Source organism: Lynx canadensis, chromosome B2 (assembly GCF_007474595.2).
Source record: "Lynx canadensis isolate LIC74 chromosome B2, mLynCan4.pri.v2, whole genome shotgun sequence".
NCBI lineage: Eukaryota > Metazoa > Chordata > Mammalia > Carnivora > Felidae > Lynx > Lynx canadensis.
The window spans coordinates 34,593,797-34,617,665 of NC_044307.1; the positions used below are offsets into that span (position 1 = coordinate 34,593,797).

The following is a 23,869-nucleotide window of genomic DNA, read 5'->3' on the forward strand; positions in this document are numbered from 1 at the left end:
ATACGATTGGTATTTTTTACACTGTTATCAAGGACATTAAGTGACATGGGCTTCCCTCCTTTTTCTTCTTTAAACAGCAAATGAGGGCATCGAAGAATATCGATTACTCATATAGTTTGTGCCGTAGCCCAGATCTGTGCTAACGGCAGCAGCAGTTTTTACCACTGTAGCTTTTGTACCATCAGTGCGAATGTCAACACGGTAAAAAGCTAGACAACATCTTAATAACATTATGAAAATAACTTTGACATTATGGACCCCCTAAAAATCTACTAGCTCCTATACAGGATCGACCAGCTTCTATATAATATAAATAGCAATAAGTCTAAGCAAAACACAACTCAAAAAACACCCTCTTACCTTTGCCAAGACTAAAGACAAACGGTTCATTTCTATCATGACTGGAATCAAATTTCTTTCCATTTGACAATTTTCCTTTGTAATGGACATAAACTTTGTCGCCAATCATTGGCATTTCCTCACTATTTCCCACTCTTTTGACAATCTGGAAAAGACAAACATCAAAAAAAGGAGCTGATTTTATTCTAATCAAATAAAAAAGGTCACAGAATCCATTCTACATTACCCAGGCAGATTTGCAAATAATTACCTGTCCTTTCTCAAGGCTTCCCTCCCAGTTCTCTCAATAATTCTGTTAGGAAACCTTCCTATACTACTCTAAATCTTTAATGCTATATTTAATTTCACTGTCAAGCACACTATCCCCTCAAAATAAGGTAATAATATAACCAATAGATCCTGCTTCATGCTTTGACACTAAAATCTCTCAAAACATAGAACCAGTTCACATATAAACTGAATCAGAACAAAAAGATGAGTGGCCTTTCAAAAATCTTCAAAAAGAAGTCTAAAGCAAGTTTCAAAAGGTGAGATTTTATTTACTTCCCTCTTTTGCTAAAAACATTACCTTTTGACTAAATTCCACTAGTTTGGTTTACTTTCTTTTTTTTTTTTTATTTATTTTTTTTTAATTTTTTTTTTCAACGTTTTTTATTTATTTTTGGGACAGAGAGAGACAGAGCATGAACGGGGGAGGGGCAGAGAGAGAGGGAGACACAGAATCGGAAACAGGCTCCAGGCTCCGAGCCATCAGCCCAGAGCCTGACGCGGGGCTCGAACTCACGGACCGCGAGATCGTGACCTGGCTGATGTCGGACGCTTAACCGACTGCGCCACCCAGGCGCCCCAAGTTTGGTTTACTTTCAAAAAGCTCAACTTCCTAGTATAACAGGTTCCACTTCCTTTTATTTTTTTAAAAATTTTTTTTTTCAATGTTTATTTATTTTTGGGACAGAGAGAGACAGAGCATGAACGGGGGAGGGGCAGAGAGAGAGGGAGACACAGAATCGGAAACAGGCTCCAGGCTCCGAGCCATCAGCCCAGAGCCCGACGCGGGGCTCGAACTCACGGACCGCGAGATCGTGACCTGGCTGAAGTCGGACGCTTAACCGACTGCGCCACCCAGGCGCCCCAAGTTTGGTTTACTTTCAAAAAGCTCAACTTCCTAGTATAACAGGTTCCACTTCCTTTTATATGAAGAATATTCAATGTGCAAAAAACCCAGCATCACTGCATAGTTTGATATGATACTGAAAAACTTGTTTTCTAGTAAAGCAAATGCCAAAAAAAAAAGCTCCAGGCTGAAAAATATTTAGCCGTCATAAAATCCAGTATACTTATTTTGTTCTTGGCAGAGTAGGCCACTAATGCAGTTGGTCAGTTCTGGGAAAAGAAAATCAAATCCAGGCGTGTGGTGGTATAATTTATTCTGTCAATCACCTATGCCAAATTAATCATCTTTATTAGGTAACAGAGGATGGTAGCTCATGCCCAAGAAACATCGTATTAGGGGAAGAGTCTGAAACTTTATATAAAGAATTCAATCATTTGCTCCTAAGTTCTTTAAGTTGTGTCCTACCAGCCCCGCCCTCTTATCACCATGTAAACACGGTAAACTTCTATTCTACAACTTTCTTAGTTCAAAAGTCCAGACATTGTTTACAGGAAAAGAATCGGAGGAGCCTGGGTGGCTCAGTCGGCTAAGCGTAGGACTCTTGACTTTGGCTCAGGCCATGATCTCAGGGTCATGAGATTGAGCCCAATGTTGGGTTCCGCACTGAACATGGAACCTGCTTGAGATTCTCTCTCTCCCTCTCCTCCCTCATCCACTCTCTCTCAAAAAATAAAAAAATAAAGATGAGAACCATTACTGCAACTCCACTAAAAACCTGTTAGAACTAATCAATGAATTCAGTGAAGTGGGAGGATTCAAAATCAACACACAGAAATCAGTTGTGTTTCTATACACTTGTTAAAAAGGAAGTAATGGAAAAACAAAACAATCCCCAAAATGTAAATCAAACCCACGAGACTTTACCTCACCTTTTAGAATGGCTGTGATGAGAAAGACGAGAAAAAACAAGTGCTGGTGAGGATATGGAGAAAAGGGAACCTCCGTGCACTGGTGGCAGGAATGTAAATGGGTGCTGCCACTGTAGAAAATAGTGTGAAGTTTCCTCAATAAATTAAAAATAGAATTACGATACGATCCAGCAATTCTACTTCTGGGTATTTATCTGAAGAAAACGAGAACACTAGCTCAAAAAGATCTATGCACCCCATGTTCAGGGCAGCAATATTTACAACAGCTAAACCCTGGAAACAATCTAAGGATCCATACGCAAATGAATGGATCAAGAGAAATGTGGCACATATACACACAGTGGAATGTTAATTCAGCCACAATAAAGAACACAATCTTGCCATTTGTGACAACATGGATGGATCTTAGGAGCATTATGCTAAGTGACAGAGAAAGACAGACACTGTGTGATCTCACTTATATGTGACATCTAAAAAAGCTGAACTCATAACAGAGAATAGAATGTTAGTTGCTAGGGGCTCTGGGTAGGAGGAAATGGGAAGATGTGAGGAGGTGCCTTAAGCAGTTGCATTAAGGAATGAATTTTAGTCTCGATTCATTTTAAAAATGTAAGCTCCACAGTGTAATTTTATTTTCCTGAGCTAGTCACTGACTTCCCAGACGTGCCTTGGTCTTTTAAAAAGTTATGTATGTAATAGGGAATAAACGAGGTTACTACAGATGAGGCACTGTGCTAAATGCTTTATATAATCCCAGTAACTCTATGAGGTAGGTAGTAGTATTGTTCCAATTTTACAATGAGGAAATTTCATCAAAGAGAGGTTAACTACATCGCCCCATGTCGCACAGTTAGTAGACTATTTAATCTTAACCAAAAGCCCCATGGTGAAACCTAAGGCTCTAGACAGTGATAAGTGATATGATTTAAAGGGCTTACAATCTCAAAATGCGTCTTACAAGCCTAAAAATCTCATCAGATTTACTCCCTGGAACAAAACAGGGTTGGAGGCAGGTTGAGGAACATGTTCTCTGCATGGGTGGGTACACTGAAAACATGAAAGAGAAAGACTTAAATAGAGCGAGGAGATGCTGCAGACTGCCTGCACCATTTCTACTGTCTCTAGAAGTATCCTGGAGTTTGGGATAAGGAATTCATATAGTTATAGACTGAGAAGCCCTCTGAAAAATGAGAGCATGATACAAATCTATGGTATAAAGCCCTTATTTCTGTAGTTGAAAGTCTTCCAAAATTTGGCTTAGCATGTAGCAAGCTAACGGTAAAACAACTACATTCGGAAGATTCAGGCACAGAAAAAAAAGCTTTCACACAAGCAAGATCAGACAAAACAAACTAAAAAATTCTCATTTACTACTGCTGACACATGGAGATACTAAAACTCACTTAGTGATAATACTTAGAATGTGGGAGATCATACTTTCAGGGAAAAATAATTAACTATACAAAACTTGTCCATGTAACAACAATGTAGGAGAAGGCATGACTTAATACAACTAAAGCATTTAACCTTCTCTCAGCTGCAGTTTATTAATTTATATGGAATTCAAATATACATTTTCCATCAATAAAATGGAAGGATTAACAGGTGCTCTGGTCGTCTCACAAGACCACTGTGAGATACAAATGAAAAAAAGACACAGGGGCACCTGGGTGGCTCAGTCGGTTGAGTGTCCGACTTCAGCTCAGGCCACGATCTCACGGTTTGTGGGTTCGAGCCCTGCGTCGGGCTCTGTGCTGACAGCTCAGAGCCTGGAGCCTGCTTCGGATTCTGTGTCTCCCTCGCTCTCTGCCCCTCCCCCCTGCTTGTCCTCTGTCTCTGTCTCTGTCTCTCTCAAAAATAAACAAACATTAAAAAAAAAACACTATACATAGAAATGACTAATTACACGGTGAAAACCATACACAGTTTTTACTTTTAATTTTTAATTTTAGAGAGGGAGAGAGTGCGAGCAGGGCAGAGGGGCAGAGGGAGAGAAAGAGGACGAAGCAGGCTCCACACTTAGCATGAGCCCAAAACAGGCCTCAATCCCATGACCCTGGGATTACGACCTGAGCTGAAACCAAGAGTTGGACACTCAACCGACTGAGCCACCCAGGTCCCCTGTAGTGTTTTAATGAGGAAAGCTAATTCCGAAGTAAGATATATTCTTGGATGAAACCTCACAAAATATCTTCATTGCACAAACAAGAATCTGTATGTAAAAACAATCCTTTTGAACCCTGCAAGCTGGCTTTTCTTTTTCCTTTAGTAAGTCTTCTGGATTGTCATTAGCTAGCTTTCACGTCCTTAAATATTACGTTAAAATAACCACCCATGCGTACACGCTGAGAACTGGGGGACTCTATCTAAGTCCTACGTCATTTGGATCTGGCCCCCAGATCTGTATTTCCTATGATCTAGGATACTGGGCAGGTTAATTCACCCACCGGGGCCTCAATTTCACCATCTCTCTGGGAATAAAAATAAACCTCGGGGTGCCTGGGTGCTCACTCGGCTCCGGTCATGATTTCGCAGTTTGTGGGTTCCAGCCCCCCCATCGGGCTCTGTGCTGACAGGGTGGATCCTACTTCAGATCTTCTGTCCCTTTCTCTCTCTGCCTCTCCACAGCTTGTGCGCTCTCTCTCTCTCTCTCTCTCAAAAATAAATAACCTTTAAAAATTTTTTAATTAAAAAAATAAACCTCAAGTTGTGAAGATGAAATGAGAGTTTAGCACTTAGTAAGCCTCAGTGAACAACATCCACCTCCACCTCCGACCAAAAACACAAACATTTTTATAAATAATCCTTCCAGGTAGGAAATTTCCCTACATGTCATTCAACCTTGTAACCTCACCTTTAATACTCCTCTATCTTTTTTAGAGGTAATATCCTCTCCGCGTTCAGCCACAGCTGCCGCTGGGTTTTCTCCATTGTTCTTGGCACCTTCATCAGTAGTCATGGTCTTTTGTTAGTAGAAAACCTGCTGAGAAGAAATGTATTTTAGCTAGGAAAAATATCACTGCTTTAAGCACCTGAAAATGCCCCTACGAACTGGGCTCTCCCTGATGTAAGATTTACGTGGGGCCAATAAGGTTAAACGGTGAAAATGAACACAAAAACGTTTGCCACAGGCATGTATTCATGTCATGAGGCATGTAAATAAAACATCATCCAGTTCTTCAGCTTCCTATGCAGCGCTGGCCCCAATTAGAGAGCAGTACAAGTCGGGTTTGGTGGTGATTACATTCCTTAGCATGATTACACACTGAAAAGCAGTACTTCCGGAACTTTGAAAATGTCTTTTTCCCACAGCCATATTCTTAACAGAGGATCAAGAACGTATCAGGTGACCTGTTTTTAAAAAACAATATATCACAGTGGCAAACAGAACAGGTTTTAGAAGCTCACAGACCCCAGTCCAAGTCTTAGCTCCAGCGATACGTTTGACACCTGCAAACCTTATCTCGCGGAGCCTCGATTTCACATCTGGAAAAGGGACAGAGTACTTTGTTCAGTTACTGCAGGCGTTAGTGAGATTCTGTGTGTATCATGTGAAGAGATTAGCACAGGATCTTAACTTAAAAATGTAAGCATTTATCATGCTTATTACTGGGTTCTCTACAGGGCTACCCTACACTTTTCATTTCCTGCTCAAAATACCTATGGAAGGAGGCTCTCTCTTCCCTAGCATGGCATTCTGAGGCCCTTCACAGTCCGACCTAACCTGTCACAGGCCCAGCTTCCACCACTTTCTTTTGCTGTATCTCACGCAGCTCATGCCAAACCAGAGCAGCCCCTCAGCCATAATAAGCCCTGTGCTTTCCCACCTTGGTCCTTTTGCTCACTTTTTCTTCCTCCCTAGACATGTTCCCTCTCAAATGCTTCCCCCGGCATACCAACCTTGACTCTATACTTGGAGGCTGTCTGCACTTCTGTGTGCTTCCCTAGCTCTTCCCTTGATGTGCTGCCTATAATTAATATATTTATAAGAAGACATACTGGTTTGATTTAAAACGTCCTTGAGAACAAGGGCCATGCTTTGTTCATATTTAGAACCCACAGAATGCCTCTACCTTTCAGAGTGCTAAAACAAAAAAAGCAAGGAATCTGGGGCTCCTTACGAGCTGTTTGATGTTGGCTATCTTTCACTTCTCTCTGTCTTTCCCCTCACCTGTGTAATTAGAATAAAAATAATAACAACTTTCACAGAGTGATCACCTGGATTAAATGGTATGATATGTATTTTTAGAAGTATACCTTCCAACATTAGCACTTACTGTTATTATCAGTCACCCAAATGACAGACACTTTTTCATACAAGGCAAGCCAGTGTTACCAACAGGCTAATCGATAGATGAAACAAAACACACCTCAGTGGCTCCTGCCATGATTAATTCCATACTGCTTTCCTGGTTGAGCAGGGAAAGTCAAGAATTAACCACTTCTACAGCTATTCTGCATTAGGCTAATAATGGATCTAAAGCTCCCTAAAGTCAATACATAATAATAATATATTGCAGTGTTTTAACTCATTTCCAATTGACCCAAATATACTTCAGTGTCAACAAAGACACAAATCAAATTCGGCTGTGCCCAAAAATCTTCAAAGAGAACACCAAAAACCAGGGGCTAAGCTCCTTTGCTCTATTTTCTAGTACACTTTATACCAAACACAAAAGATCCAAATGCTTGGCTCAGGATAAGGGAGAGGCCAGAACAAAGCATTCTCAAACAAACAACAACAGAAATTAAGTGCCCAGCTGTATGCGATGCTACTTTAGATAATTAAGAAAATCACATGAACATTGTTGGTTCCCAGCTTCTAGTAACCTACTGCTTATAACAGACTTCTCTAATGCATAGGAACTTGTAGAAGACACCTCCAAAAGAGAGGGGGACAAAAGATTTTTAAAAATATTTTGCAAGTCATGAATCATATTCCTGGAAAAATATATGTACCCAAAAAAATTTCCTGGGCTTCATCAGTAGACGTCCATCAGTAGACCCCTGGCAAAACTCTGAATTAAATCAATGAACAAATTACAATAACCAGGTGGAAGGTTCTAAAGGAGTAGGACAGTCACAAAGTCTCAAAGCATGAATCTATATTACTTAATAGAGGAAAAGGGCTTTCCAATGAAGTGATCTGACAGCTATTCCTTAGCACAAGTGGTCTGCATCAAGATCAAACTGTGTACTACCCAAAGTAACACAAACTGATATCACTGTGCCTCCTGATGTGGTAGAATGGCAAGTATACATGTAGTAATCCTACCAAAAGTATTTAACCTGAAACTAATCAAGAAGACAAGACAAAATTTGTTGTGGAATATTGTAGGAGACAACTGGCCCAGACTCCTTAAAATGTTAATGTTATGAAAGATCCTTCACCCAAAAAAGACAGAGGTCCTGCTCTGGTTTAAAGGAGACTAAAGACCTGTTTCGAAGGGACATATGTACCCCAGTGTTTATAGTAGCACTATCAACAACAGCCAAAGTATGGAAAGAGCCCAAATGTCCATCGATAGATGAATGGATAAAGAAGATGTGGTATATCTATACAATGGAGTATTACTCAGCAATCAAAAATGAAATCTTGCCATTTGCAACTACGCGGATGGAACTGGAGGGTATTATGCTAAGTGAAATCAGTCAGAGAAAGACGAGTATCATATGACTTCACTCATATAAGGACTTTGAGACAAAACAGATGAATATAAGGGAAAGGCAACAAAAATATAAAAACAGGGAGGGGGACAAAACAAAAGAGACTCTTAAATATGGTAAACAAACAGAGGGTTAGTGGAGGGGTTGTAGGAGGGGGGATGGGCTAAATGGGTAAGTGGTGGTAAGGAATCTACTCCTGAAATCATTGTTGCACTATATGCTAACTAATTTGGATGTAAATAAACAAACAAACAAACAAATAAAGGAGACTAAAGAGACACCACAACCAAATGTGATGTGTGATCTTTGGCCGGATCCTGGATTAGGGGGACAAAAGTATCATAAAAGTACATTTCTGGGAGAATTAGAAAAACTTGGAAAAGTAAGACTGTACATTAGGTTATTATTACTTTATAATGTCAACTTTCAGGGGTGTGATACAGTAGTAATGTTTTACGTAGAATAATATTCTCATTCTCAGGAGACACATGCTGAGGTATTTAGGGGTGAGGTGTCATGAAGTCTGCCACTTACTTTCAAATCATTTATGAGAGTGTGTGTGAGCACAAATATCACAAAAAAACTAAAAGCTTTGAGAAAGCATGGCCACCACACATCCAAAGACAATGCCTTTCTTTTCAATGCTCATCAACTGGGGATCAGCTGAACTTTTAAATGAAAATATTGTCAATCAAAAAGCATTTTCTTTTGCTTCTAATCCAAAGGGTAGCAAACAATGGCTTGCTAAAATTCAATAAATAGAAAATCTGTAAGCTGATCTGCTAACTTTGTAAGTCTCACTTGATCAAGAAATTTACTCTTCATTTTTGGTTCTAACACTGCAAGGGATACAGGTGATTTCAGACAATGGTTCTAAGTAGTATGGAGTTGCTAAGAAGAGGAGTAGCATGAATTATTAAAACACAAAGATAAACAACAATAAAACTGTTTTCAACGTTCAAAGGCAGATAAATCTGGAAGAATAAGGAAAAAAACGGAACTTTCCAAGTTTTTTCCCTTAATTCCAGTTATGTCATTTGGGGTACAGATTTTTATAAGCAAACAAATTAAAAAAAAAACCCTTTTTCCGGGGAACCTGGGTGGGTAGCTCAATTGGGTAAGTATCCGACTCTTGATTTCAGCTGAGGGGATGATCTCACAGTTCCTGAGTTCAAGCCCCGAGTTGGGCTCTGTGCTCGCAGCACAGAGCCTGTTTGGGATTCTCTCTCTCCCTGCTCCTCCTGCTCGGGCACGTGCACACGTGCTTTCTCAAAATAAACAAACATTAAAAACAAACAAACCAACAAACAGCTTTTTCCTTGGGGTGCCTGACTGGCTCACTCTTGCAACTCTTGATCTCGTGGTCGCTGAGTTGAGTCCCATGTTGGGTGTAGAGATTACTTAAATAAAAATAAAACTTAAAAACAACAATGACCTTTTTCCTTAATCTAGTTTATATGAAAAAAGGCAGGAAGAACAGACAATTCCTAAAAACCGGCAAGACACACTGAGAAAGTTTCACTTTCTTCATGAGAGAGCCTTTTCTTCTCTCCCCTACTCTCGGTTTATTCTGGATTTAGAACCACTATGTAGCTATGGATATTAATCTAGGATAAAGCTCACTGTTCTGAACTGTCCAAAGGGGGGAAACTGCTACCCGGCACATCAGAGAGGGAACACACAGTTCTGTTATGGACATGCCAGATAAGCAGGCACTCTCCAAAGCGCCAGTCCGCAAACACCTGAGACATAACAGAAAAATGAGAATACGCTTACAGTTTCACCAACAGCGTACTGAAAAATTCAGTCAATGTAACTAGACTGTCAGATTCCCCAGATGAGAAGTCCTTTTAAAGCGTTATCCACTAACTCCTCATGTGTATTACTTACTGTGTTGTTCTCTGTTAAAATACAGATAACTTGTATCAGGTTATCCTACTGTCTACCAGGAGAGTTTTCAGATAGATTAAAAAAAAAAAAAAAAAGAATATAGGAACTAGATACTTGGTTCACAGCACAGAACATTACAGTAGCATTCTTTCTACATAACACACATGCCTAGGCCATAAAGGTTTTCAGCCTCCTAGAACTAAAACACAAAAGAAAGAAAACACACAAGGAAAGAGGTATATACCCTGGGGCTTAATTCATCTTAATGCAGTAATTCATCTTAATTTTGAATATACTCGAGTGAGGATGAACTGAAAAGCCCTCGCTGACTTTCTTTTTAATTTTTTTTTTAACGTTTATTTATTTTTGAGACAGAGAGAGACAGAGCATGAATAGGGGAGGAGCAGAGAGAGAGGGAGACACAGAATCTGAAACAGGCTCCAGGCTCTGAGCTGTCAGCACAGAGCCCGATGCGGGGCTCGAACTCACAGAGTGTGAGACCATGACCTGAGCCAAAGTCGGATGCTTAACCGACTGAGCCACCCAGGTGCCCCTGCCCTTACTGACTTTCAACCCAGGCCTCCGTCAAACATTCAAGTCCAGGAACACACCAGCATGTTAGGAGGAGTTCCCAGACAACAAAAGATAAATATGCATGCAGAGGAAAGAAGATCACATATGAAGACAGACTATACATCTCTATAAAACTGCACACTGCATTTAGCCATGCACGTTCCCCCAGGTAACGTCCTTCCTCCACACTGGGGAGGGGAATGGAAAGATGATGAAGACTACTGCCACGTGTGCCCGTACATTTTTTTCTCCTTCAAAAAAGAAACCTGTGAAAAATGGCCAATAAGCATATGAAAAGATGCTCAACATCATTAGTTATTAGGGAAATGCAAAACAAAATCACAATGAGATATGTAAAGGGGAAAATGATCCCCTTCTCTCCTTCTAGGTTCTTAGGCTGGTCTAACAATTAAATTTACCTAAGACAGATTAACAGGAGGGAAAAAAAAAATTTGTACCTGTGAGAACCCCAAAGATAGGAAGCTCCCAGACACTCAAGCAAGTGAGGCTTATAAGCCATCCTGAGCTATGGAAAAGAGGGTAGGAGTCTAGAACTTCAAGGAGGAGGAAGACAATTCACAGGAAGATGGGAGGAACAGAGGTTTTATAAGCAAATGTCTGCCCTGCCATGCAGATAAATCTTTTTTATATAAAAAGTTATCTCTAGTATTAGCTCTCTTCATGGTACAGGCCCTCTATCTAAATTTTTTTAGGCAGTTAAGGGAGAGGTAGAGATAAAAACAAAAACAAAAACCAAACGTCTTCCTGAGTCTATCAGACCTCGATTGCCTTCAGCTCAAAATAATCCACATGCCAAAGTGGCATCTTCTGGGGTCACATATTCTGCCCCCCTCTTAGATACCACTTCACACCTATTAGAATGGCTATATGAGAACTTAAAATTGTGAGTGTTGGGGAGATGTAGACAAACTGGAACCCTCATGCTTTACTGGTGGGGATATAAAATGGTGCATGCCTGGTGGTTCATCAAAATGTTAAACACAGAATCACCATTATGATCCGGTTATTCTACTCCTGCAAATACACCCAAAGGAAGTGAAAGCAGAGACTTGTACAGCAATCTTCATGGCAACACTATTTATAATGGCCAAAACGTGGAAACAATCCAAGTGTCCATAAACAAGACATGGTGTGTGCATATATGTATTATTAAAATATCTGGCCATAAAAAAATAAAATTCTAACACATGCTACAACATGGATAAACCCTAAAAACATTATGCTAAGTGAAACAAGCCAGACACAAAAGGGCAAATATCACATGACTCTTTCATGAGGTACCTAGAACAGGCAAATTCACAAAGTCAGAAAAGTAGAATAGAGAATTACTAGGGGCTGGGGGAAGGGGAATGGACAGTTGTTTAATGCGTGCAGAGTTTCTGTCTGGGAAGGTGAAAAAATTCCGGAGAACAACAGTGGTAATAATTGCACAGCAATGTGAACGTATGGTCACCGCACTGTACATTCAAAGCTGGTAAAAACTGCAAATTTTGTTATGTGTATTTAAGTACAATCAAAAAAAGAAACAAGAAAGAAATCTGAGGCAAGAGCAGATGGAAATTAGCAGAACAGTCAGCCAGACTTAACTTCTCTTTAATCCTCCCACCTTCACCGTGACTAAAGACGCCTTTCTCGTTTCCAGTGTGCATCCAAGGTTGGGAACCGAGTCTCCAGCAGTGACTGCTGCATCAATTCTTCAGAGACTGAAGGCTCAGATGTCTGGTCAATGAGACAGCAGAGCAAAAAGAATTCTAAATGGGATTACCACTTTATAGCTAGACACTATTTCCTCCTTCATTGTATCTCTTAGATACATACGACGCTTTGGTCAACTCACTTTTCTCAGTTCAAGCAGTTACTGAAGAAGGCAAAGTTAACAGACCAAATTTATAATTACTTCTGTCACTGACCACTTGGATGAATTACTATTCTCATTAAAAACAAAACAAAACAACAACAAACCCTAGAAAATATCAGACCATCCAAATGTCAAAGGTTGGAGGACAGTACTAAATTATCAACTTTCTCCAAGATGACACTGGAATCACAGAAAAATTTGTAAAGCTCTAACTGAGCTGGAAAACAAAAAGTGTGTCACTGAACCAGAAGGCAGAAGGGATCAGACTAAAGGAGAGAACAAAGAAGCGCAAACTGACTTCTAAATACCAACAGTAAGAGACCAGCTCTTCCCCATAGAGTCTGCGGTCAGCGTCACAAAAAAAGCAGGAGTGGGCCAGAGAAATTGAGTAGAGAGACATGTCTAGGAAGAGAGCAGAAGCTGTGTTTGGGTCAGTTAGGCCAGTTAGGTTTCCTTCCCTCCCTAGTGCACAAGGTGGCTCCCATTCTTTATAGAAGAAACAGGGATTTTCTTTATTCTTGGGGTTCAGACAGATCACCAAGATACACTGTGGTATTTGTTTTCTTTCCTTAATTCCTGCAGGGCCTTGATATCCTGGCCCTCAACTGCTGAAGGTGAGTCTTTGGGGGAATCTCAGGGGAGGTGCTACTATTATTTCTTTTCCTTCCATGTCTGTCCTCTGCCTCTAAAAGTCTTGCTAGACAGACTGTGGACATCTTGGTTCTATCCTTCAGATCTCTTAAGCATGTTTCTAAACATGGGATAAATATTAGAATCACCTGGGAAGCTTTAAAAAGCCACTGATGCCTGTACCCTATTCCCAGAGAATCTGTATATAATTGAGCTATGCTGGGGCCAAGGCATCAGTGATTTTAAAAAGTTATCTCAGATGATTCTAATGTGCACACAGGGTTGAGAGACATTGAGCTTTTCTCTTCAATTCCATCCTTGGCTTTTGGTTCTATATTCTAAGAGATTTCCTTTGACGGAATTTATAGATCACTATTTGGTTATCAACTATGTCCATTATTTCATTTATTCTGTTCAAAGGATCTTTTATTTTTTATTGTTTATTTATTTTTGAGAGAGACAGAGAGCACGAGCAGGGGAAGGGCAAAGAGGGAGACAGAATCAGAAGCAGGCTCCAGGCTCTGAGCTGTCAGCACACAGCCTGACACGGGGCTCGAACCCATGAACCATTAGATCATGAACTGAGCCGAAGTCGGATGCTTAACCAACTGAGCCACCCAGGCACTCCTTTTCAAAGGATTTTTATAAACAGTGTTTTTGATTTCTGTACACTCTTATCATCCGATTGAACATTTTTCTTAGCATGTCTTTATTTTGTAGATGCAATCACTTCTCAAACATTTAAGGGTTGCTCTTAGGATAAAATGGAACATCTATGAATAAGTATTTGGCTAAAAGTTTTGTTTTTCATTTTGCAGGGGGAATATTGCTGACAATGTGTATCCCCTAGTATCTCCCCTGGACACTGGGCAGTGGTAAAGGTTGAAAGGTTAAGAAAGGGAAATGAGAGAAAGATAGCGTATTCCAAGTTAAAAGTTAAGTAGAAGGGGAATGTATAAAGATGTGAAAGTGACAAGGGAGCCATTTGATATTTCTGCTACACTTATAAAGGGAAAAGGTAAAATGCTTTAGGCAAAAGGGAAGTAGAGAGCACAGACTTAAAAAGAGAAAAGGACCAGAAAGACTTAAATATACAGAGGAAAGAGTCAGGAGGAAACAGAAAAGTAATGACTTAAGAGTAGGAAGAACACAAGTGTACATTTGTTAATCACTTAAACATTTATAGATTGCTTAAGTTACCGCTAAGTTAACCATATGGCTAAATAAAATATGCTAAAGTTTTTCCTCAATAGAATAACATGGGAGTGTTCAAATAAATTTGGCAAGGGGGCGCCTGGGTGGCTCAGTCGGTTGAGCATCCAACTTCGGCTCACATCATGATCTCACAGTTCATGAGTTCGAGCCCCCCTGGCTCTCTCAGAGCCTGGAGCCTACTTCAGATTCTGTGACTCCCCTCTCTCTTTCCCTCTGCTGCTCACGCTCTGTGTGTCTCTCTCAATAATAAATAAATGTTAAAAAAAATTTTTAATAAAATTTGGCAAATTCACACTACAAAAATATAATGCAGTCTTTGAAAAGGATGAGATAAATCTAGATAGTACAAAATGACTTAGTTAAGAGTCTAAACACCAGAAACATCCAAATAGCTGAATTAAGATTTTATAAATGCTCATCCACTGTGGGGGGGGGGGGAACACTGTAGTAAATGAAGTGTATTGTTACGGTGCATAGTGCCCAGTGCCCAGTGGTGATTTGGTCCTCTGGGTTGTTTAGGGGAAAAAAAAAAAAAAAAGTCAACTGATGATATCACAGAGGGTAATACATGTGACAATGTGGTATTATTTTAATTGTATCAACCAACCACGGTTCCCAGTTTGTAGATTTTGCCATGTGCAAACATTTTACAGCACTGGATTACAATTATGCAAATATAACATGTCAAATTTTTTTATCATGGTTTTTTCTCAGAGTTAAGATAGCTAAATTCCAGGAATAGTAACATAGAACAGGTAAGGTTTTAGCCATTCCAGATAAAATAACCTTCTAATAAGGACATGAAAAGATGAAAAGATGTCTAAGATGTCCTATTAAGCAAATGGCGAGTCGCAAACACTCTGTAATATGATCCTATTTTTAGAAGGAACATAGGGTGTATGTGTGTATAATATTGCTTATATACACAAAAAGTTTGGAAAGATACCTACTATTAAAACAGCCAGTAAAGACAGCTCTGGAGAATGAGATCTGGGAGGAGAAGGGTAAGAAGGAATTTTCACTTTGTAATTTTATTTTAGATAATTTAAATAGTTTAATGCTGAGGATCTATTACTTTCATATTTTTTCTTAAACTTAGGACAAAAAGATGAAATACTTCATGATTCCACTCATCAGAACTTTTTATTTTTTTCTCTTCAATTTAATGAAAACATTTTGGAGTGCCTTCGATGCAGAGGAAGAAAACTCTGATTGAGCAAAGAGTCCTTGTGAGACACCCAGAAGGCAGACACGAGGCCTGAGCTCAGAAGAGAAGTCTGCATGTTCACTGGGAAGTTACCAGACTCTACATGGAAATTAAGATGAAAATATACACAGTAGTTGCAATTACTACTAAGCAAATAAAACCGTGTTCTCAAACTTATAATGTCCAAGCCCCACTTCTGAGTACTAACACCCTTAGTGATACAGTTGAACAGCTTAAAAACCACAAACCATCCCCAAAGAAGACAGCAATATTACCAATGAGAGATTTAAAAGATCTCTCAGCACTGGGGTGCCTGGATGGTTCAGTACATCGAGCATCTGACTCTGAATTCCGGCTTAGGTCAACATCCCAGGGTCGTGGGATAGAGGCCCATGTCTGGCTCCATGCTGAATGTGGAGCCTGCTTAAGATTCTCTTCTCTCTCCCTCTGCCCCTCCCCTGTTCGACAGTGTGCCATCAATCAATAAGATCTTTTAGCACTTTGAAAGCACTAGTCCTCTCACTGTCCTTTAATAAATACCATACCATGGCTCAAATATAATTATTTACTATTCTTTTACAAGCATGTGAATGAATCCTTCCCTGGTACTCGACTTTAGGCATTGCCTCTTGGCTGTGACTAACTGTAGCCTGCTCCGCATCAAGTCATGAAACCTCCTTAGCCCCAAGGTACATCTGATAGTTATCGTTGGTCAGACTTGTGGTAGAGACTGCTAGCAGTTCTCAAGTCTCTTTTTCTCCACTTCTTCCTAATTAATAAAACCCCTAGTTTTTAACTGAACACAAAGCTTCCCAAATGAAGCCCCAATGTCCTCCCTTAAAGCTAAATATGGCCATGTAACTAAATTCAGGCCAATGGGATGTAAGGAAAATATATCCATAAAGGAACAGGTAGCCAGAACATTATAAGGACACATGTGAGTTAAAAGCTGAAAGATAAGTGGCCGTTCAACAAATATTTACTGAGCACCTACTATGTGTCAGACACTGTCTGAGCCAAGGGAGATACAGCAGTAGTGAACAGAAACAATTTCTATTTCCTCAGAACTTACATTCTGGTAAAGGTAAAGACAGGAGTAAGCCTTTATTACCTGTTCATGTTTTTGATAGAAAAATCAAATTTCTGGGGCTCAGTCAGTTAAGTGTCCGACTTCAGCTCACGATCTTATGGTTCATGGGTGCGAGCCCCGCGTTAGTCTCTGTGCTGACAGCTCAGAGCCTGGAACCTGCTTTGGATTCTGTGTCTCCCTCTCTCTGGCCCTCCCCTGCTCCTGTTCAGTCTCTATCTCTCAAAAATAAACAAACATTAACAAAATTTTTTAAAAAGTCAAAATTCTACCTGTGCCACAGTGGAAGATTATCAACCTGGGTCGGTTCATAGGGTCAAACAGTTTGGTTCCAAGTCTGCTGATGATTTCTAAGAACAGGCCAACAAGGTAACGCATGACAAAGGTCTGCAAACACTGTACATTGTGTCCCACTCATTTGTGTACCTCTACCACCTAGCCTAAGTGAATGGCAAAAAAGCACTCAACAAACACTGAAATAAACAAATTGTGGTCTTCAAAAGTAGTCAATATAAAAATGGTAAAATATAAGATGCTAGAGTAAGGAGTCAGTACTGAAATATCATTACCAGTTGACTATATTCCCTCTCCAAATCTACTATGAAAAAATCTAGAATTACACTGTACCTGAGTGTTCAACTATAAAAAAAAAAAAAGTAAAAATAATATTCTGTTCTAATCAGGAACAGTAACTAACAAAACCCTGGCATAACTAGTATACCTCTGAAATGCACTGTAAGTACATGTCTGTGCATATATACACATAATAGATTCATCTTTTGAGAGAGAGAGAGAGAGAGAGAGAGAGAGAGAGAGGGGGGGGGGAACATGTACACAAGTGAGTAAGGGGCAGAGGGAGGGAGTGAGAAAGAGAATCCCACAAGGCAGAGAGAGAGAGAGAGAGAGAGAGAGAGAGAGAGAGAGAGAGAGAAGAGGGAAAGAGAGAGACAGAGAGGCAGGGCTGACCCAAAGCGGGGCTTAAGCTCACCTAATGTAGGACTCGAACTCACAAACTGTGAGATCATGACCTGAGCCAAAGTCAGACGCTCAATGATTGAGTCACCCAGGCGCCAGTAGATTCATCTTATTAATATCAATTTGGCTTACACACAGGCAGTAAGAACAGAACACTACACCTAGCTGTCTATCTCTTGAGTACACATTAAATAGCAACTAGAGGAAGAGATGGTTCCCAGCTGGAACGCAGAGAGAAGAAACCTAGTATAAAAGTTCTGCATAATACTGTATCCCCTTATAGTACTGTCTCATTAAAGCACTGTAATATAAATGAAGCAGATTTAAGATAGGGCCTTAATACATGTTTTCCAAGGTCCATTTTTTTAAAATTTTTTAAAATATTTATTTTTGGGACAGAGAGAGAGAGAGAGAGAGAGAGAGAGAGAGAGAGAGAGTGAGTAAGGGGAGGGTGGGGAGAGATGCGCAGAGAGAGGAAGACACAGAATCCGAAGGAGACTCCAGGCTCAGTCTGAGCTGTTAGCACAGAGCCCAACATGGGACTTGAACTCACAAACCGCAAGATCATGACCTGAGCTGAAGTTGGACACTTAACTGACTGAGCCACCCTGGTGACCCCATTATTTTTTTAAAGTACTTTTTAAGCTTTTTTTGTTTTTGAGAGAGAGATAGAGACCAAGTGGGGGAGGGGCAGAAAGAGAGGGAGACAGAATTCCAAGCAGGCTCCATGCTGCCAGCGCACAGCCCAATGTAGGGCTCAAACTCATGAACCATGAGATTGTGACCAAGGTCCATTATTATGTCCAACAGAAAAACTGTATGAGAATAGCATTTCAGGTCTGTGAACAAAACCTTAGGTAGAAGAACAGAAACCTTGGCTACCTTAAATCCCCACCATACAGGTGCAGAAGGAGAACAGCAGCTGAAGACAGAGAGGGGAAAAGAGTGCTGCTCTCCAGATTAATGTCCAGGGACTTCTGTCTGGGCACTGGGTTTTCAGAACAAGTATCTTCCATTACAGGAGAGAGGCAGTGTTTGGGGAAACGTCTGGAGAAAAACAGAATCTATAAGCCTGTTAACAGGGCGAGAATATGGAAAATTATTTTTGATGTATCCCCACCCTCTCCCAGAACCCTCCATTTTGCCTTGGTACTTTCCCCTGTATGCGTATCAAGTTACTGACCAGTGAAGTTTGTTAATGGGACTTACTCCATCCCTTAAGGATCAGGCTCTTAGGACCTTCCTAGATGACAAATTAATCCCATAATCAATCCTGTCAACTAGACAAAGATTCGTCTATCTCCCTACGTAAACACCCTCTTTGGATAAGTGACTCAGATATTCCACAATTCTGGAACAAATTTCTCATTAAAGGGTATACATACAGTAGAGCACTGAACCACGCCTGAATGTAAACTATGATCTATTGCTAACTGGCTATGGAATCTTTGGCTGTCGCTCAGTTTCTCCATCTATAAATTTCAGGAGGTTAGAGTAGAATGACATCTAAGATTTATTCCAACTAATATTTTATATTTAGAATCACTTTTTGGTGAGTAAATACATATTTTACTTTATGGGAAAATGAGATTTGAAATGCGGAAGAGAAAACAATTCCCAAGGAATGGAAAAAGTTACTTTGGTATTATAGAATTCACTTTTCACTGCAACTCTCCAGCAAAACACTATTAATTCTGAGCTTTACCACCTTAGATACTGCATTCGTATTTTACAGCTGCAGTAACAAATTACCACCAACACACAGGTTAGGTAATACACATTTATTATCTTATAGTTCTGGAATCAGAAACAGATCTCTCTGGGATAAAATCAAGGTGTAAGCAGGGCTGCAATTCCTTCAAGAAATTCAAAGAGAAAATCTATTTCCTTGCTTTTTCCAAATTCTAGAGGCCACCTACATTCCTTGGTTCATGCCTCCTTCCTCTATTTTTTTTTTTATTTTTTTTTTCAACATTTATTTATTTTTGGGACAGAGAGAGACAGAGCATGAACGGGGGAGGGGCAGAGAGAGAGGGAGACACAGAATCGGAAACAGGCTCCAGGCTCCCAGCCATCAGCCCAGAGCCCGACGCGGGGCTCGAACTCATGGACCGCGAGATCGTGACCTGGCTGAAGTCGGACGCTCAACCGACTGCGCCACCCAGGCGCCCCTCCTTCCTCTATTTTCAAAGTAACAATATTGTGGTGCTCCTGGGTGACTCAGTCACTTTAGCATCCAACTTCGACTCAAGTCATGATCTCAGTTTGTGAGTTCGAGCCCTTCATCAGGCTCTGCACAGGCAGCATGGAGCCTACTTGGGATTCTCTCTACCCTCCCCCCACCCCCACTCTCTCTCAAAATATATAAACTTAAAAGAAATTCAAAATAACAATATTGTATGTCTCTGATCATTCTTATGCAGTCACATTGCCTTCTGATCACAGCCAGGAAAGTTTCTCTGCTTTCTTTAATTTCTTAAGAATCCCTGTGATTATGTCGGGCCCATTTGGGTAATCCAGGATAATCTCCCCATCTCAAAGTTTTTAATCACATCTACAAAGTCCCTTCTGTGTAAGGTAACATATTGACAAATTCCAGAGATTAGGATGTGAACATATTTAAGGGGCTATTATTCTACCTAACATAGATACCTGGTCATCCAATCAAAATCCTAAGAATTTTTCTCCCAAGCCCAGAATACTGTTGACTTCCTCCATTTTCTCTTTAGGGTTCTTATAACATTCTTTCCTATTTATCATCCAGTTGAACAACAACATTCTAATCTGACAATAAAATTAAACCTAACATTTGATGTATATCATTCTGAAAATTCCTTTAGAATTTCAGAAAGCCTAAGTTGGAACATTTATTATAGTTTTTCAGTTTCATGATAAATTAAAACTGTAAGTAAACTCAGACACCTGGGTGGCTCAGTCGGTTAAGCGTCCAACTTCAGCTCAGGTCATGATCTTGTGGTTATGAGTTCGAGCCCCCTGTAGGGCTCTGTGCTGACAGCTCAGAGCCTGGAGCCTGCTTCAGATTCTGTGTCTCCCTTTCTTTCTCAAAATAATAAATAAATGTTAAAAAAAAAAAAAACTGTAAGTAAATTTGATCATACACAATGGACCTGTTCCTACCCCAAACTTAATCACTGGAAATTATTTAAAAAATTATTGAGTCCCTTATGTGATTCTGAAATTTGAGCAGCACAATATAAACACTGAAGAACACACAAGTACATTTGTTTTAAAATTTTTTTAAGGTTTTTTTTTTTTTTTTGAGAGAGCGAGAAAGCTCAGGGTAGGGGCAGAGAGAGAGGTAGACACAGAATCTAAAGCAGGCTCCAGGCTCTGAGCTGTCAGCACAGAGCCCGACACAGGGCTTGAAGTCACAGACCGCGAGATCATGACCTGAAGTCCGACACCCAACCAAGTGAGTCACCCAGGTGCTCCACACAAGTAATTTTAAAAACAGATTTAGTGGGGCGCCTGGGTGGCACAGTCAGTTAAGTGTCCGACTTCAGCTCAGGCCATGATCTCGTGGTCCGAGAATTTGAGACCCGTGTCGGCTCTTATGCTGACAGCTCAGAGCCTGGAGCCTGCTTCGGATTCTGTGTCTCCTTCTTTCTCTGCACCTCCCCCGCTCATTCATGCTCTCTCTCTAAAATAAATAAACGTCAAAAAAAATTTATGGGAATGCAAGCTGGTGCAGCCACTCTGGAAAACAGTATGGAGGTTCCTCAAAAAAACTAAAAACAGAACTACCCTACGACCCAGCAACTGCACTACTAGGCATTTATCCACGGGATACAGGTGTGCTGTTTTGAAGGGACACATGCACCCCCATGTTTATAGCAGCGCTTTCAACAACAGGCAAAGTATGGAAAGAGCCCAAATGTCCATCGACGGATGAATGGATAAAGAAGATGCAGTATATACATATACAATGGATTATTACTCAGCAATCAAAAAGAATGAAATCTTGCCATTTGCAATTACGTGGATGGAACTGGAGGGTATTGTGCTAAGTGAGATTAGAGAAAGACAAAAATCATATGACTTCACTCATAGGAGGACTTTAAGAGACAAAACAGATGAACATAAGGGAAGGGAAACAAAAATAATATAAAAACAGGGAGGGGACAAGACAGAAGAGACTCATAAATATGGAGAACAAACTGAGGGTTGCTGGAGGGATTGTGGGAGGGGGGATGGGCTAAATGGGTAAGGGGAACTAAGGAATCTACTCCTGAAATCATTGTTACACTATATACTAATTTGGATGTAAATTTTAAAAAATAAAAAATAAAATAAAATAAAAAGAAATAAAATAAAGAAGGTACAACCCTTAAAAATTTTTTTAATAAAGGGGCGCCTGGGTGGCGCAGTCGGTTAAGCGTCCGACTTCAGCCAGGTCACGATCTCGCGGTCCGTGAGTTCGAGCCCCGTGTCAGGCTCTGGGCTGATGGCTCAGAGCCTGGAGCCTGTTTCCGATTCTGTGTCTCCCTCTCTCTCTGCCCCTCCCCCGTTCATGCTCTGTCTCTCTCTGTCCCAAAAATAAATAAACGTTGAAAAAAAAAATTAAAAAAAAAATTTTTTTTAATAAAAATAAAAACAGATTTAGTGACATATATTTAACATACAATAACTTGCACATATTTAAAGTATACAATTTGGTAAGTTTTGACATACGTACATATATCTGTAAAGCCATCACTACAACAAAGATGAGCATATCTGTCATTCCAAAAAGTCTTGTGTCCTTTTATGATTCATTCCTCTCCAGCTCACGTCTCCAGACCTCTAATCTGCTTTCTGAATAGTTTATATTTCATAGGATTTCATATAAATGGAACCATGTCTCTTTCCTGGCTTTTATTACTGTAATTATATTGAGACTCAAACACATTACAGTGTGTATCAATAGTTCCTTCCTTTTTATTGCTGAGTAATATCCCATTGTATGAAGACAGTGCAAACTGTATTTGCCTGCTGACGCACATTTGAATTATTTGCATACTGATACACACTTGGACTGTTTTCAATTCCTGTCTTCTACAGATAAAGATGCTGTGAATATCTAGGTACAATCTTTATGTGGTCATGTGCATTCAACTCTCCCAGATAAGTGCCTAGGAGTAGAATGGCTAAGTCATAGGGTAGGAGTACATTTTAGGTCATTAAGAAAGTGCCAAACTTTTTTCCAAAGGGGTTATAAAACCTTGCATTTCCACCAGATCAGGTGCTCCACATCCTCACCAACACTTGGTACTGCAAGCCTTTTTAACTGAAAACATCCTAACAAGTTTGTAGTGGTATCTTATCGAGGTTTTAATCTACATTTCCCTAATGATATGGCTCATCTTTTCATGTGCTTATCTGCTATCCATGCATTTTCTCTGGCGAAATGCCCAGTTGTATCTTTTGCCTATTTTTTTACTGGGTTGTTTTCCTATCACTGAGTTTTGAGAATTCCTTATATATTCTAAATAAGTCTTTAACCAGAAAAGTGATTTGTGGGGGCGCCTGGATGGCTCAGTCAGTTAAGCGTCCGTCCGACACTTGATTTTGGCTCAGGTCATGATCTCGTGTTCGTGAGTTCAAGCCCCGCTTAGGGCTCTGCGCTGACAGTGCAGAGCCTGCTCGGGATAGTCTCTCCCCCTCCTCCCCTGCTCTCTCTATATCAAAATAAATAAGTAAGCCTGAAGAGAAAAAAGAAAAAGAAAAAGAAATGGGATTTGTGAATATTTCTCCCATTCTGTGACTTGTCCTTGTTCTCTTAAAGGTGGCTTTCAAAGAGACGTTAATATTGATATAGTCCAACTCATCTTTTTTTTTTAAATAAATCATGCTTCTGTTATTGTATCTTACAAACCTTTACCAAACTCCAAAAATCACATTTTTTTCTAGAAATTGTATAGATTTAGGCTTTAGATTTAGATCTATGACCAATTTTGAATTAACTTTTTATGTGTGATGCAAAGTATGATTAAGGTAGGATTCATTTTTTTTCTATAGGAGTACCAAATTGTTCCATTTATTGAAAAGACTATTCCTGGGGCACCTGGAGGGGTGGGGGGGGCTCACTCAGTTAAGCAGCCAACTCTTGATTTCAGCTCAGTTCACGATCTCCTGGTTTTTGAGTTTGAGCCCCGGGTGGGGGGCACTCCGCTCACAGCATAGGGCCTGCTTCAGATCCTCAGTCTCTCCTTTCTGCCCCTCCCCCACTCATGCTTCTTCTCTCTCTCAAAACTAAATAAACATTGAAAAGACCACTCTTTTCTCATTTAATTTCCTTGGTGCCATACTCAAAAATTAACTGACCGTATTTTTTTCTGGACTT

The 23,869-nt window shown here is 40.1% G+C and overlaps 1 protein-coding gene across 8 annotated transcripts in view; it reads right to left on the bottom strand.

Moving 5' to 3' along the window:
• Positions 1-23,869, bottom strand: part of FKBP5 (FKBP prolyl isomerase 5) — a 120,838-nt gene that overhangs the window by 55,058 nt on the left and 41,911 nt on the right. For 5 of the 8 annotated variants that reach the window (XR_003968806.1, XR_003968805.1, XM_030315333.1 and 2 more), the window contains 2 exons: positions 5,258-5,383; positions 361-505 (listed from right to left, as the gene is read on the bottom strand). Coding sequence is in view for 6 of the 8 variants with exons in the window: in XM_030315333.1 (XP_030171193.1) it covers positions 361-505; positions 5,258-5,362 (250 nt within the window). In the remaining 2 variants the exon portion in view is untranslated. Of the gene's footprint in view, positions 1-360; positions 506-5,257; positions 5,387-12,160; positions 12,413-23,869 lie in introns of all 8 variants that reach the window. The other 3 variants (XM_030315335.1, XM_030315338.1, XM_030315336.1) reach the window with 2 other exon arrangements.